General features: G+C 42.9%; 1 protein-coding gene and 2 long non-coding RNA genes across 3 annotated transcripts; 2 read left to right on the forward strand and 1 right to left on the reverse strand.

The window, feature by feature from the left end:
• The first annotated feature begins 547 nt into the window (after positions 1 to 547).
• prph (peripherin) lies at positions 548 to 14,626 on the forward strand. The gene is made up of 7 exons (XM_072452327.1): positions 548 to 1,169; positions 8,858 to 8,918; positions 9,790 to 9,885; positions 10,789 to 10,953; positions 12,290 to 12,415; positions 13,646 to 13,866; positions 14,563 to 14,626. The coding sequence occupies exons 1-7, from the start codon at positions 628 to 630 to the stop codon at positions 14,624 to 14,626; spliced, it is 1,275 nt and encodes a 424-aa protein (XP_072308428.1). The 5' UTR covers positions 548 to 627.
• A 538-nt stretch (positions 14,627 to 15,164) lies between these two features.
• LOC140365956 (uncharacterized) lies at positions 15,165 to 15,932 on the forward strand. The gene is made up of 2 exons (XR_011927857.1): positions 15,165 to 15,252; positions 15,827 to 15,932. It is a non-coding gene; the product is annotated as an uncharacterized lncRNA (long non-coding RNA).
• Positions 15,826 to 16,211, reverse strand: LOC140365957 (uncharacterized). Its single transcript, XR_011927858.1, has 2 exons — positions 16,087 to 16,211; positions 15,826 to 16,006 (listed from the first exon to the last, which is right to left on the reverse strand). It is a non-coding gene; the product is annotated as an uncharacterized lncRNA (long non-coding RNA).
• Positions 16,212 to 16,796: the final 585 nt, after the last annotated feature.

The following is a 16,796-nucleotide window of genomic DNA, read 5'->3' on the forward strand; positions in this document are numbered from 1 at the left end:
TGTTTCAAGTGCAGTTTAAACCAGTGTTTTTTGTCCGTGGGAGCGATATAAAACATTTACACTTTTAGCACTTTTAATATTTAAAAGCTGAGACAAAATCAGATGATCATGCCTCTGGTTCTTTACATTTGGTGATTGTTTTTCTACTTGCAGAAGTTTGAACACTCAAAAATGGTCAATTATTCTAGTAAAGCCTTGTGTTTTGTTCACTGTATTTTCATTGCTTTGTATATAATTTTGTCTTCTCTTTTCATCTTTTCAGGCACCAATGTAAGTCACTTTGGTTCAGTTGTTGCTGACGCTTGATGTGTTCCAAGACACACTGGTGGAACATCAAGGGTTCCAACCATCTCTGCCTCGTCATGTCTGCAGCCATGCGCCATGAGTGCAAGCGTCGCTCTCTCTCTCCTCGAATGCAGTGTTCCTCTGCTGCGTGCGGCGCGGGGCAGGGAGTGGCCAGCAGCTCGTGTGTCTGCGGTGGGAGGGGCGCATCATGGGTGGGTTTACCATCCTCGGAGCATAAAACACCCTTCGCTATTCTTCACATGTCCTGTTGCCTCCAGATCTCGGCATCACCTCCTCTTCTGAACTAGCTCTCCAACCAAAAAGCCCCAAAACCTTTCAACCATGAGCCACTCTGCGACGCATTCCACTTCCTACCGACGCACTTTCGGTAGCCCCCATCCCATCTCCATGACCTCCTACTCCAACGTGTCCTCGCGGATGCCTTCCAGCGGCCGCTATGGCCACTCGATGTCCCCGATGCCTCCGGCCAGACAGATGGCCTACCATGCCCAGCGCAGCTCGAGGTCCCAGCAGGCGCCCCGGATCTCCTACGACAAGGTGGACTTCACGCTGTCCGAGGCCATCAACCAGGATTTCCTCGCCACCCGCAGCAACGAGAAAGCCGAGCTGCAGGAGCTGAATGACCGGTTCGCGAGCTTCATCGAGAAGGTGAGGTACCTGGAGCAGCAGAACGGAGCGCTGACGGAGGAGCTGAACCAGTTCAAGGGGCAGGCGCAGCAGGGGCAGCCCAACCGCGCCACCGACCTCTTCCAGGAGGAGATGAGGGAGATGCGGAGGCAGATGGAGGCGATCGGGAAGGAGAGGGACCAGTTTCAGATGGAGAGGGACAACCTGGCAGAAGACCTGACTCAGCTCAAGCAAAGGTGGGTCGTGCACTGGAAAAATAAAGACAATAAAGTAGTTTTATTTAGTGCTACACAGACATTGCAGCAGTTCTAACGTTTCAATTATGATCTTAAAATTGGGGTCTGTACAATGTGAGCTCCAAATATACTGAAACTGGATCAAATTACACAAATGTATCTTAAGTATTGCAAACTAACTTTTTTTATTTGTTCAACTCGACCATTCACTGCAAAATTACAAATTGTATGTCGAAATATATTTAAGATTGCAAAAATATTTAGCTGATTAGAACAATGACTTTGAAATGTACAAACTAATCACTTGACTAAATAATTATTTTTAGCATCGTTAATATATTTATTTATTTTTAGAAAAATGTTAGAGTGAAAAGTTGCATTATGGATTTTAAATGCCGAAAACAAAAAGTTGATTTCAGAAAACTTGCACGCGATGACCAACAAGTTGTTTAAAAGTGGATCTTAAGTAAAATTAAGAGTTTAAATGACATAAAAGCTCATTTATTTTCCGTTCGTTTCAGTTTGATAGTTTTGAAGTGCAGATGTGGGTGGATGTTGCGGATGGAGAGATTATGGGCGCAGTCGTGACGTTGGGCGTGGCACCTCTGCAGACATGTCATGGGACACTGCAGTGCAACATGGATGATATGTGGATGTTTTCAGTCATATTTAAGTAAACGTTTCCTATTTTTAAACTTTGCTTACTTTTTTGAGAGTTGTTAAAGTGGAAACACATTTCCATTTTCTATTAATATAATTTTTTCACAGTGAGTACAAACACAATAAATCATGTTTAATGGGTCATTCCTTTAATTTACATATATTGAGTATTCATATTTTCTTCAATTTCTTTTCATTTTTAAGATAAAACAAGATTCTTATTCTGATAATCCTGGTTTCATCCTTATTTGTCCTGGTTTCAGTCCTGGTTTTAGCCCAAGTTTAGCCAAGAAGACCTGGGTTGATTCTGGTCTAGTTCAGGGTTAGTTCCCAATTTAGTTCAAGTTTAATCCCGATTCCCATGTGGTCTGTGTGCAAGAGTGAACACACCCTTCATCTTACTTTTGTTCTGTTTTGTCATGATTTTGACTTGGTTTAGTCCTGGTTCATTCCTATTTTAGTCCTGGTTTATCTCTGCTTTAGTTCTGTTTCAGTCCTGTTTTTTTCCTGGTTTATCTCTGCTTTAGTCTTGATTAAGTCTTGGTTTAGTCCTGCTTTAGTCCTGGTTTATCACTGGTTTAGTCCTGGTTTAGTTCTGGTTTATCCCTGCTTTAGTCCTTGTTTTGTCCTGGTTTAGTCCTGGTTCATCCCTGTTTCAGACCTGTTTTTTCCTGTTTTATCTCTGGTTTAGTCCTGGTTTATCCTGGTTTAGTTCAGGTTTGGTCCTGGTTCATCCCTGTTTCAGACCTGTTTTTTTCCCGGTTTATCTCTGCTTTAGTCCTGGTTAACCCCGGTTTAGTCCTGGTTTATCTCTGCGTTAGTCCTGGTTGACCCTGGTTTAGTCCTGGTTTATCTCTGCGTTAGTCCTGGTTATCCCTGGTTTAGTCCTGGTTTATCTATGCGTTAGTCCTGGTTAACCCTGGTTTAGTCCTGGTTTATCTCTGCGTTAGTCCTGGTTATCCCTGGTTTAGTCCTGGTTTATCTATGCGTTAGTCCTGGTTAACCCTGGTTTAGTCCTGGTTTATCTCTGCGTTAGTCCTGGTTGACCCTGGTTTAGTCCTGGTTTATCTCTGCGTTAGTCCTGGTTAACCCTGGTTTAGTCCTGGTTTATCTCTGCGTTAGTCCTGGTTAACCCTGGTTTAGTCCTGGTTTATCTCTGCGTTAGTCCTGGTTGACCCTGGTTTAGTCCTGGTTTATCTCTGCGTTAGTCCTGGTTGACCCTGGTTTAGTCCTGGTTTATCTCTGCGTTAGTCCTGGTTAACCCTGGTTTAGTCCTGGTTTATCTCTGCGTTAGTCCTGGTTAACCCTGGTTTAGTCCTGGTTTATCTCTGCGTTAGTCCTGGTTAACCCTGGTTTAGTCCTGGTTTATCTCTGCGTTAGTCCTCGTTAACCCTGGTTTAGTCCTGGTTTATCTCTGCATTAGTCCTGGTTGACCCTGGTTTAGTCCTGGTTTATCTCTGTGTTAGTCCTGGTTAACCCTGGTTTAGTCCTGGTTTATCTCTGCGTTAGTCCTGGTTGACCCTGGTTTAGTCCTGGTTTATCTCTGCGTTAGTCCTGGTTAACCCTGGTTTAGTCCTGGTTTATCTCTGCGTTAGTCCTGGTTGACCCTGGTTTAGTCCTGGTTTATCTCTGCGTTAGTCCTGGTTATCCCTGGTTTAGTCCTGGTTTTTCTCTGCGTTAGTCCTGGTTGACCCTGGTTTAGTCCTGGTTTATCTCTGCGTTAGTCCTGGTTGACCCTGGTCTAGACCTGGTTTATCTCTGCGTTAGTCCTGGTTGACCCTGGTTTAGTCCTGGTTTTTCTCTGCGTTAGTCCTGGTTGACCCTGGTCTAGTCCTGGTTTATCTCTGCGTTAGTCCTGGTTGACCCTGGTTTAGTCCTGGTTTATCTCTGCGTTAGTCCTGGTTGACCCTGGTTTAGTCCTGGTTTATCTCTGCGTTAGTCCTGGTTAACCCTGGTTTAGTCCTGGTTTATCTCTGCGTTAGTCCTGGTTGACCCTGGTTTAGTCCTGGTTTATCTCTGCGTTAGTCCTGGTTGACCCTGGTCTAGTCCTGGTTTATCTCTGCGTTAGTCCTGGTTGACCCTGGTTTAGTCCTGGTTTATCTCTGCGTTAGTCCTGGTTAACCCTGGTTTAGTCCTGGTTTATCTCTGCGTTAGTCCTGGTTAACCCTGGTTTAGTCCTGGTTTTTCTCTGCGTTAGTCCTGGTTGACCCTGGTTTAGTCCTGGTTTATCTCTGCGTTAGTCCTGGTTGACCCTGGTTTAGTCCTGGTTTATCTCTGCGTTAGTCCTGGTTAACCCTGGTTTAGTCCTGGTTTATCTCTGCGTTAGTCCTGGTTGACCCTGGTTTAGTCCTGGTTTATCTCTGCGTTAGTCCTGGTTAACCCTGGTTTAGTCCTGGTTTATCTCTGCGTTAGTCCTGGTTGACCCTGGTTTAGTCCTGGTTTTTCTCTGCGTTAGTCCTGGTTGACCCTGGTTTAGTCCTGGTTTATCTCTGCGTTAGTCCTCGTTAACCCTGGTTTAGTCCTGGTTTATCTCTGCGTTAGTCCTGGTTGACCCTGGTCTAGACCTGGCTTAGTTCTGGTTTATCCCTGCTTGGGATAAAGTGGTCCCGTTCTAGAGCCCTGCAGTCGGACCTCTGGGGGAGTTGGATGTCGGTGGTCAGAGGGAAATCAATGGTCCTCGGTGACTCCATTAGGTGTGGCTTTCACTGTCGCCCTGGGCAACAGGGCCATGACAGAAACTACAGAAGAGACCATAAAGAACATGAATTAAGAATGAGATTATTAAAGGTGCACTACAGTTTGTTCTGCCACCTGCTTGTCTCCATGGAGATGCCATTGCTTTGTCTGCAATGTTCCACAGTGTAAGACATTAAAGTATCAATCACAGGTGTTTGTCTTGCTCAAACATGCAGTGAGCGGAGTCACCTCTCTCCACAGATCTGACCTGTGACTTGTTTTCCTTTGGGTCGTCTGCTTGTCTCCATGGAAACAGACTAGGTTAATGCTGTACTGTGGAACGTTCCAGACAGTCACTCCAACATTCACCTTGTCTTCTTTTCTCTATCCACAACTTCGGTTATTTTTAAACTGTATTGTCATTAATAAGAACCAAAAGTAATGCCATCTCCACGGAGACAAGCAGCTGCGCCAGGATTGAATCAGAACTAAACTGGGACTAAGCATGAAATTATTGGGAATTAAACTAGAACTAAAACAGCACTAAGTAAAGTCTAAAGTGACTTATAGACCAAGGATGACCATTTAACCAGAAACAAATACAGCCTACTTTAATTCTGCCTAAACTACGACTAACCTATTAAACAAAGCCAGCGTTAACAGGACTAAAGAGTTTAGTTTATTATGTTCAACCAAATAAAAGGCATTACATCTACAATCACTTATAGTTTAGATTTTGAAGGTGAAAAGAAGCAGGAATAAAAGAGACAGAGAGATAGAGACGAGCAGACTCCACTAGAAAAGAGACATATTTAACTAAAGGGCTGAACCAGGACTAAAACGATTTATTATTGAATTGAACAGAAAACACATTAATCTTAATCTGCAGTTTATGGGCAATTGACCAGGACTAAACCGGGAATAAAATGGGACTAAACCAAGACTAAACCAGGAATAACCAGGACTAATTCAGCACTAGCGGGTTGTATTTCATTATTATTGCACTGTCAGACTCACCATTATAAAAGCAGTAACAAATGAAAAAGGATGATGCGCTGTAAGAGGCGCTGTAGGAGGCACTGTAGGAGACGCTGTAGGAGGCGCTGTAGGAGGCGCTGTAGGAGGGGCTGTAGGAGGCGCTGTAGGAGGCGCTGTAGGAGGGGCTGTAGGAGGCGCTGTAGGAGGCGCTGTAGGAGCCGCTGTAGGAGGCGTTGTAAGAGGCGCTGTAGGAGGCGCTGTAGGAGACGCTGTAGGAGGCGCTGTAGGAGGCGCTGTAGGAGGCGCTGTAAGAGGCGCTGTAGGAGGCGCTGTAGGAGACGCTGTAGGAGGCGCTGTAGGAGGGGCTGTAGGAGGGGCTGTAGGAGGCGCTGTAGGAGGCGCTGTAGGAGGGGCTGTAGGAGGCGCTGTAGGAGGCGCTGTAGGAGCCGCTGTAGGAGGCGTTGTAAGAGGCGCTGTAGGAGCCGCTGGAGGAGCCGCTGGAGGAGGCGCTGTAGGAGGGGCTGTAGGAGGCGCTGTAGGAGGGGCTGTAGGAGGCGCTGTAGGAGGCGCTGTAGGAGCCGCTGTAGGAGGCGTTGTAAGAGGCGCTGTAGGAGCCGCTGGAGGAGCCGCTGGAGGAGCCGCTGGAGGAGCCGCTGGATGAGGCGCTGTAGGAGACGCTGTAGGAGCCGCTGGAGGAGCCGCTGGAGGAGGCGCTGTAAATTGCGCTGTAGGAGGCGCTGTAGGAGGCGTTGTAAGAGGCGTTGTAAGAGGCGCTGTAGGAGCCGCTGTAGGAGCCGCTGTAGGAGGCGCTGTAGGAGGCGCTGTAGGAGCCGCTGTAGGAGACGCTGTAAGAGGCGCTGTAGGAGGCGCTGTAGGAGGCGCTGTAGGAGGCGTTGTAAGAGGCGTTGTAAGAGGCGCTGTAGGAGCCGCTGTAGGAGCCGCTGGAGGAGGCGCTGTAGGAGGTGCTGTAGGAGGCGCTGTAGGAGGCGCTGTAGGAGACGCTGTAGGAGCCGCTCTAGGAGGTGCTGTAGGAGGCGTTGTAAGAGGCGCTGTAGGAGGCGTTGTAAGAGGCGCTGTAGGAGACGCTGTAGGAGGCGCTGTAGGAGGCGCTGTAGGAGGCGCTGTAGGAGACGCTGTAGGAGCCGCTGTAGGAGGTGCTGTAGGAGGCGCTGTAAGAGGCGCTGTAGGAGCCGCTGTAGGAGACGCTGTAAGAGGCGCTGTAGGAGGCGCTGTAGGAGCCGCTGTAGGAGACGCTGTAAGAGGCGCTGTAAGAGGCGCTGTAGGAGCCGCTGTAGGAGACGCTGTAAGAGGCGCTGTAGGAGGCGCTGTAAGAGACGCTGTAGGAGGGGCTCTAGGAGGCACTGTAGAAGGCGCTGTAGGAGGCACTGTAGAAGGCGCTGTAGGAGGCGCTGTAAGAGGCGCTGTAGGAGACGCTGTAGGAGGCACTGTAGAAGGCGCTGTAGGAGACGCTGTAGGAGGCGCTGTAGGAGGGGCTGTAGGAGGCGCTGTAAGAGACGCTGTAGGAGGGGCTCTAGGAGGCACTGTAGAAGGCGCTGTAGGAGGCACTGTAGAAGGCGCTGTAGGAGGCGCTGTAGAAGGCGCTGTAGGAGGCGCTGTAGGAGACGCTGTAGGAGGGGCTCTAGGAGGCACTGTAGAAGGCGCTGTAGGAGGCACTGTAGAAGGCGCTGTAGGAGGCGCTGTAAGAGGCGCTGTAGGAGACGCTGTAGGAGGCACTGTAGAAGGCGCTGTAGGAGACGCTGTAGGAGGCACTGTAGAAGGCGCTGTAGGAGGCACTGTAGAAGGCGCTGTAGGAGGCGCTGTAAGAGGCGCTGTAGGAGACGCTGTAGGAGGAACTGTAGAAGGCGCTGTAGGAGACGCTGTAGGAGGCGCTGTAGGAGGGGCTGTAGGAGGGGCTGTAGGAGACGCTGTAGGAGGCACTGTAGAAGGCGCTGTAGGAGGCGCTGTAGGAGGGGCTGTAGGAGGGGCTGTAGGAGGCGCTGTAGGAGACGCTGTAGGAGGCGCTGTAAGAGGCGCTGTAGGAGGCGCTGTAGGAGGCGCTGTAGGAGACGCTGTAGGAGGCGCTGTAAGAGGCGCTGTAGGAGGCGCTGTAGGAGGCGCTGTAGGAGGCGCTGGAGGAGCCGCTGGAGGAGGCGCTGTAAGAGGCGCTGTAGGAGGCGCTGTAATCTGGTTATAGGGGGGTTATACGGGGTCAAAGCGTTTAGCCCGGAAGAAGGTGATACAATGAATCATGGTTAGGCATAAGAATCATTCAGCTTACATAAAATCTAATTCGCTTGTACGTCATCAAAGCTGAAGCAGGCGACACAGTGGTTAGAGTTTCTGCCACAAAGCTGGAAAGTCCTGGGTTCAATTCCCAAAGTGAGGAATTTGTGCGTGTGGAGTTTGGATGTTCTCTCTGTGTGTCCCGTAGAGATTTTTCCTACCAAAACGATATAAATAGATGCATACATTTTAAGCAAGAAAACATCATAAGTAGAAACTAAATGGATCTCTTCCAGTGTAAAATGATAAAATGACCCGGTGTCGCTGCAGCGCTCGCTCTAAAAGCTCTCAAATGATTTGGGACGGGCGCCTGATGGAAAGCGGCCTCGCGTTTTGACCCCATCGACCCCGCGACACAATGACATTAGCCAAGAGCAGCATCTGCCGTTCCCCCTGGACTCGCTCCGACCCCCTGAATTAGCCAGATTGATCCTGAGAGCTTTTAGCCAGCTGTGCCCCGCTGCACCCTGGGAAATCAGACACGGGGTCCAATTCTGTTAACATGACACTTTTAATCAATGTTTTGTTCATATTTTTAGAATTCCACATTAAAAGATGGATCAAACCGAGACTAAAATATTAAACCTGGTCTAAAATGAGGATCATCAATGTATATTCCTCTCAAAAGCGGACGATAGATTAAATTCCAGTTCAGGAATTTGATTATGTTAAAATGTCAGATGGTGGGCGGGGCCTATGTTCCGTAACTCTATGTGAGATTCTCTGTTTTTGAGAGAAATAATCGAAATATAATCCACGTACATTGAACCTCGTCAGTGTTTGTTTGGGATCCTTTCAGCAGCCCACAACGATCACGTCTTTGGAGTCGAATAACGGCGTGTTGTTGAATTGTCCTCTCAGAGAAGATAAACGTGCCAGTTTTTGTTTCATGTGACTCCATGAAACCATAAAAAAGAAATAAATAAGTATAAAATAGACAGTTGGTGTGATAAACTATATAGAATACACTTAAAGTCATGCTAAAGCAAAGGTATGATGCTGGGTAACTGGGCCACACTGCATGTTCTCTCTTTGGGCCCCTTCCTGCGCTGGACCCAGGTTTTATTAAATATGTTTGTGTTTTTCTAAAGGCTGGATGAAGAGAACCAGAAGCGCGTCGACGCTGAGAATAACCTGGTGGCTTTCCGTAAGGTAAATATTGAACGCATTTATCATGTGACCTCGAGCGACAGAGGTACAAGAGGCCAGAGGACAAAAAGGACGTGACATGATGAATAAGATGTAAATAATAAATGAAGCCGCCAAATGAGTTCTCCGTCTTTAGACTATTTTAAGACGTCATTTGACAGAATTTTGGCCGTTTGGTGGATGGGCCTATTAATACAGTCCAACACAGAAAAAGATACCTAAAAATATGTGACACGTGGGATCATTTGTGCCATTTGAGCCTGATGTGGGTAGAGCAGCCAAAACATTGACTTAATATGAGTTCAGTGAGTTCTGTGACTGGTTCAGACTCTCAGAGGAAGAGGAACTGTCTGAATCTGAAGTTAATGTGAGGATGAAACTCTAAATAAGGAACATTTATATCTGAAGGAGTATGTTAGTGCACACAGGGCCGCTCATGCCATATAATCAAACCAAGCAGCTGCACCAGGGGCCCCAAAGAGTAACTAAAATTTCAAATGATAAAAATGTTGTATTTGCACTTAGTCGAGTGGATAACATTAACATGTATCAAAAGGCAGGACAGATTACTAGTATTTAGCCCTGTTCAACCTTCTCTGTTTCACTATAGTATTTCTATTGATGTCTGCACAAAAACAGTAGGGGGAAGTGTTGTGAGGTACATTTAGCTTAGCGCCCCCTGCAGGTTTGGACCGGCGCTGCAAATATATTTCTCAAGTAGGATTAAATGTGTGGTGTCTGAAATGTGTTCTGGGAAATACAATTGTATCAAAGTTACTCAAGTAAAAGTAACCGTTTCCGTGTGAATATGTTTGATAACTGTTTGTTGAGGACGGGTTCTAAATATGCACATAAATATTTTATGTGTTTTCAGGACGTGGACGATGCCACTCTGTCTCGTCTGGAGCTGGAGAGGAAGATCGAGTCTTTGATGGATGAGATCGAATTCCTCAAGAAACTCCACGATGAGGCAAGGAAAAATCTACAATGTGGCTTATAAAACTGTTTCAAACTTACGTGAAGCTTAAACAAGTGTTTATAATTATTGATGGTTGATTGCCTTTCTGAGCTTGGATGGAAAAAGGAGAAACAATTAGAAGAGAAAAGATACAAACTAGAATCATCTGAAAACCTACATAATTATCTAATATTAAGGCTTAAAATATCTCAAAAAAGGAATAAAACTAGAGCAGCAGGACTCTTTGATTTAATCTTGATTAAACGTTGACTGTTAAATTAAGGAAGTCCAGCTGCTCAAGTTTTAATTATTTTTGGATACAATTAATAAACTGTTTCTATAATAATGAGTTAAGTTCATAATGCCACTTTTTGATTCTTTATTATTACAGAAAAATAAGCTTATTTATGCTACACGTATTGTACAATCAGGCCGGTGGTTTCATCATTTGATAAAGTAACCAATCCAAGCAACTAATTCAAAATAGGACAGCAGGATATTTAAAATGTACTGCCATCTCAATATTATTGCAATACTTGAATATAATGTTTGACACAATAAATTCAGTTAATTTATAACAAATATTAGTCAAACTTAACACAGACAAGACAAAGACTAAATCAATTTTGACCAAATGTGGAACATTGTGAATAAAATCTGACTTTTAATTTTAAAAACAGATGGAGGAACTTGTTGTTATTGCAATAATATTCATATGTTTTTCACTCCAATCCACTTTATTCATATCAGTACATTTAATAAACTGTAGCGTTGCACAGAAAATAATTTTAAAAACGTAAATAAATTCCCTAAAACAGAAAAAACAAAAAATAAGTTTGCCAATATTGCAATATCAACAACACCAGTAAATAAATACACACCTCAAAGCGAACCCTTTGTGTCCTCTTGCTGCAGGAGATCCAGGACGTGCAGGTGAGCGTGCAGTCGCAGCAGCTGAAGATGGAGGTGCAGAGCACCAGAGCACCCGACCTGACCGGAGCCCTGCGCGACATCAGGGCCCAGTACGAGAACATCGCCATGAAGAACATGCAGGAGTCCGAGGACTGGTACAAGTCCAAGGTACAGGACGCAGACACAAAGCACACACTGCATTTACAAGCTGCGACTGACCATTTCCACTGAGAAGGCCCGTGCTCGCGTAACAGCAGCTCAGACATCTTCATCTTCAACATAATCACGGGTGGAAGATACTGACAAGAATGAAAAAACAAACAGAAAACATGTCTTAGTTGAGATTTAATTGTCAGATGAACTTGAAATATCTGTAAAATGTGTTAGGTAAGTGCAGAAGTATCACCATATAACCTTAATTGAAAGCTTACAGTGTAACTTCTTTCATTTTTATCTTTACCGTATTTTCCGGACTATAAGTCTATAAGACTATAAGTCCGGAAAATATCATGCAAAAAATGCATGATAGAGAAGAAAAAAACATATAACTGGAGTATGAAATGCGGTTGCAAGTGTGAAAATAACAAATAATATCACATATAAGTCGCCCCGGAGTATAAGTTTAAGTATACAAGTATAAGTATAAGTCGCACCCCGGCCAAAACTAGGAAAAAAGGGTGTATTTTGCTCTTTTTGGATCATGTTTCACTAAAAACAATATGGTCAATGTTCAAAATTTGCTTATCAACATTCACATTTTATACTTTTTGATATATTGCCCACCTCTAAACGTAATCATTACCTTAGACTTCCTAATCGGACTATTAATGAGCCAGTGTCCTTGTCGTTTGTATTCATGAATGAATGATTGAACGGAGATTACGACCACTAGACTTTTCAGACAAATACAACTATAGTACATAATAATATTAAAATACTATTTTGAACTTTGCTAAAAAATTATACACATTTTATCACAGAATAACACATTTTTTAGGTTTATAATTTCACGTCCATTTTATAATTGATGACATCACTCTAGGAAATTACCCAGCAAACACTGGGCAAAAACGAATCTAAAACAAATAAGAATAGATGAGAGGGACTTTATTTTGTTGAATTAATGTTTGTTTCTTTGTGAAAATTCTGCATAAACTTTGACTGGAATGAGTGTCCCTAGTGTAATGTCACTTCTTGTCATTTTCTACAGATATTTCAACGTTTTCTCCACAAATACTGACTTGATTTGTATAAAACTATAATTCAAATGTGCAACAGGTATAAATCCACAAAATAAAGTCAAAATTCGTAAGCCGTAAAACCTGTCATAGGCACTTTAAGTCATGATTTAGTCCAGATTTGGGCCACTTTCAGACATATAAATGGTGCAGGAAACGTCTGTGTTCTGGTGTGACTTTCCTCTTTGAGAATCTGGTGACACAAACAGCGTGCTGATCTGTATCACGTGAGACAAACACATTTCTGTTCCTCTTTCCGTCTGTAGTTTGCGGATTTCACTGATTCTGCCAAACGTAACACTGACGCACTGAGACAGGCCAAACAAGAGGCCAACGAGTCCAGGAGGCAGATCCAGTCTCTCAGCTGTGAGATTGATGCCCTCAAGAACACGGTAAAACTACGACAACTATTACTACTACTACTACTACGTCTATTTCAACTACTACTACTGCTGCTAGTACCTCTACACTTGCTATTCTGTTAAAACTATAACTACACCACTAGAACTAATCTTAACTGTGAGATCGATGCCCTCAAGAACACGGTAAAACTACGACGACTACTACTACTACTACTACTACTACTACTACTACTACTACTACTACTACTACTACTACTACTACTACTACTACTACTACTACTACTGCTTCTATTACTACTACCATTTCAACTATTTCAACTACTACTACTGCTGCTATTACAGCTACAGTCACCATACTGGTAAAACTATAACTACACTTCTAGTACTCATTTTAACTGGGCTTGATGCCCTTAAGAACATGGTTAAACTACTATTACTAATACTACTATTTTTACTATTACTAATACTACTACTGCTAAAACAAGTACTATTACTGCTATTGCTGCTATAATCTGTTGTTAAAACTACACAATAACTACACCACTAGAACTACTTTTAACAGTGAGATTGATGCCCTCAAGAACACGGAAAAACTACTATTTTTACCACTACTGACAACAACTACTATTACTGCTATTTGAACTATTACTAATACTACAACTGCTGAAACAACAGCTAGTATTACTGCTATTATCTCTACATCTACAGTCTCAATCCTGTTAAAACTACACCACTAGAACTACTCTTAATACAAGAACATGGTAAAACTACTATTACTACAACAACAACAACAACTACTACTACTACTACTATTATTACTCTAACTAACACAACTACTCCTAGAAAACTATTACTGCATTTACTCTGCAGTCTCGATGTTGCTATAATTACAATAACCACAACTAGAACTCATTTTAACTGCCCTCGAGAACATAAGACTAGTACTATTACTGCACAGCGACAACTACTTTTGAGCCGTGTGACTTGAGACGACGTGACACTTCTTCTGTGTACTTTCGGTTATAAAGTACACAATTTACCAAAATATGAATTGCAAAAACACAAGCTGTATTCAGTCATTTGTTATAAAGACGTAAAAGAAGTTGAAACTCAAAGGACTCGACCTGGACTTTGTCTTTGGACTTGGTGTACCATAACTACTGTCACTACGGTTACTATTGTCCACACTAGACCTACACTAGTACTTTTACCACTGACGCATGTATAAATGAGACGTATCTGTGTACACGTGGCCTGCAGAACGAGGCGCTGCTGCGTCAGATGCGGGACATGGAGGACCAGTTCGGGGGCGAGATCTCAAACTACCAGGACAACGTGTCTCGCCTGGAGGACGAGATCCGTCACCTGAAGGAGGAGATGGCCCGACACCTGCGCGAGTACCAGGACCTGCTCAACGTGAAGATGGCCCTGGACATCGAGATCGCCACCTACAGGAAGCTGCTGGAAGGCGAGGAGAGCAGGTCAGCTGAACACGCATCTCTTCCTTTGGTTTACGACGGGTTTTAGAATATTCTTTTGATTAGTTGACGAGACAAATGATTAATAAAGTAAAAGTTGAAATATGGTGACTGAAGGTTATTAGATCGAAAATATTTACAAAAAAAGCATATTATTGATGATTCTTTTGATATTTTGATGTAATACTTCCACAATCTTTGTTATAAACAGGTCTTTTTGTATGTGTTTTAGAGTCTGTATAGTCCAGATAACATGAACACACATCAAAATACAACTGCATTTATTGCGTATGGTCAACTATACTGTCACGATAAATAAAATGTTGCAGCCCTTGTTTACTTTTGTTTAGTTTTTGTCAGCTTAACGAAGTGGAAATACATTTAAAATTAAATAAAAATGCTCTAACCAAATGCAAAACAAAGATAACATTTAAGTTGATTATTGTTTGTTAGAAAATTCCATATTAACATAACTTTGAACTGGCAACATTTGTGCCTTTGTGATTCAATATTGCCACCGTTTTTTAACACCCAATATCAGTTTACTCAATTTATTTATTCAGAGAAGAAGAGAAGATAAATTAACCTAAAAACTGTTCAAAACATCTGCATTTTGAGCAGCAAACTGTGGCTCCAGCTCCGTTCAAACCACAATCCGACTTGCATTTATCTGAACACGTTTTCCTGGTTTCTTTGCAGGATCACTCTTCCCATCGGAATGGGGGGCAACACAAACTATCATGGAGACCGCGGTGAGTCCTGAAACACAGCTCTGGTTCTGTGCAGTCTTTCTCGTTTACAGGGAGTTGTACAGCGGTTAAATGAGTTCTTTATTTTAGCATTTTCAGTGACACAAAAGTCCATTCTCTCCATATAATACAAGCACAACCAAATTCTCTTCGACGCTAATCTTCCTTATAGTCCCTTCTTAAGAGATATGTGAATAAGGGCTTGAATTAAGTCACATTTATCAAAATGTGAGTATTTATTTACCTTTAATCAAGATTTGCAGATGGAAGTTGTTGTTTATTCTAATTTCAACCTTTTGTTTTGCTCATTTCAAGTGGAAAAATACTTGTGTTTTTCTTATTTTGAGTAAAGCAACGCATTTTAACAGTCGAAATATACTAAAATCAAAATAAACATAAAATAATTCAAGCATTTATTCCCTTGAGATGGCGTTTGAACAGCTCCTCGTCTTCCACGTTCATTTTCTTCCACGTTCATTTTTCTTGTCCGGCCTTCACACACTTTAACTGGTTCGGTTATAAAAATGTACTGTAGTAGTTGATATTTTGTGTTCTTTGCGTTCCAGACTATGAGCCAACTCCCAGGGACCACGGGAAGAAACCTGTGGTCATCAAGACTGTGGAGACTCGAGATGGAGAGGTAAAAGTGAGAATAATGCGTGAAAAATACACTGTTCTGACAAATGTGATCGTTTAAAGCAGTTTGAATGAGTTATTAACAGGAACGGGAAAAAGAAGATTAAATACATTACACCTGTTCCCACTCCTTAATGAGCATGTAAACACATCATAAAGTACACAGGGCTGTTCAATTATGGGAAAAATCACAATCAAAATTCAGTTTCTCATACTTGAATTACCATTTTCTTAGGTAGCACAATTGTTAATGCTTTTGTGATTCACGGTTTAAAAGCCATTGTAGACTAGTGGCATCATTCCGAACAAAATTTAAATTTTTTAAAGGTTTCAGTTTCCTGTTTCAAGCAACTTTTTGAGGACTTTTCATCATATTAAGTTTGAAGTTTTTAATTGCTATGGCAAAGGGCCCAGTACAGTATATCATCAATCTGAAGTCCATGAAATGTCCAATATTCTCAAATACATTGCTAAAAAAAAATGCTGATGTGCAGATTCTATCCCTTCATTCCTTATTTATTCTTTAATTTCACAGTAAAATCCAATCTAAAGTGCCTCACTGTTATGCTCCTCCGCAGGTTGTGAAGGAGTCCAGGACAGAGAAGGAAGTCCGACGTGGCAAGGACGAAGACGACGAGTAGAAATGCCAACCACAGGAAGCCCGTGCCATGCTAGAATTAAAAATAAATTAAAAATTAAAACACGATATCAAAAAGAAAACACTGAAAACTAACTCCTGATTCCTCTGTGCTGACTGTCTCGTGCTGTTTTGCAGTATAGATGCAATGTTGAGTGGATCTCTAGAAAACGATGTCCTCCTCGGTGCTAATCCCGCCACGTTCTTAGCCACATTTTGTCTGCTAATCAGTGAAGCTTTGCAAAACTCTTCTCACTTACCACTAGAGGCCTTGTTTTACAGCGCAATCCCCCTTTATAGCCTCAATTTGTCTCGGCGTACTAACAAACACACACCAAACACTGCCCTTTTCCTCCATCGATGTTTGCTTTCGCTGTTTTGGAAGCTTCGCCGTGCTCGATCGAACTGCCAACGACACATCGTGGCGACGGTCCGGTTCTTTTGCAACGCTGTGTGTAACGGGCACGGTGCGTGGAATGAAAACGTAACTGCTAATAAAACAAAGAGTCAGTGAATGAAAGTGTCTGCGTCCGTTATTGACATTAGATCAACCTAAGGTACACAAAGTTTTTAAGAATTGAAAGTTTTACAGTGAAATGTGAAGCAATATTGTGTCCAGAAATTAGTTTAAAAACTTCTGTCTGTCTGAATGTCATATGTACAGCTTAGTTTGTTACAAATCAGAATCAGAAAAAGGTTTTACAACTTTCTTCGGTGTTAAAGGGCAACATGGGCGACATACAATAATAAATAATAATAACAGCAAAATATGTGCATGAAATAAAACAAATATTAATCAAATAAAACAGTCTGAGAATATATACACACAAAAAAGTGCACAATAATTTATTTTGTTTGTACAAAAATGTGCACATGACGTTCCACCTGAAGTTTGCTGCTACAAAAACAGT

This window comes from Eucyclogobius newberryi, unplaced genomic scaffold (assembly GCF_026437365.1).
Source record: "Eucyclogobius newberryi isolate DKJ021-1_F unplaced genomic scaffold, fEucNew1.0.hap1 SCAF_19, whole genome shotgun sequence".
In the NCBI taxonomy this organism is placed as follows: Eukaryota; Metazoa; Chordata; class Actinopteri; order Gobiiformes; family Gobiidae; genus Eucyclogobius; species Eucyclogobius newberryi.

Bases quoted from the DNA above. Each gene is read 5' to 3' on its own strand.
- prph (XM_072452327.1), top strand. From the start codon at position 628: ATGAGCCACTCTGCGACGCATTCCACTTCCTACCGACGCACTTTCGGT. The intron at 9,886-10,788 runs GCAAGGAAAAAT...CTCTTGCTGCAG, and splicing joins TCAAGAAACTCCACGATGAG to GAGATCCAGGACGTGCAGGT. The intron at 13,867-14,562 runs GTCAGCTGAACA...GTTTCTTTGCAG, and splicing joins CTGGAAGGCGAGGAGAGCAG to GATCACTCTTCCCATCGGAA.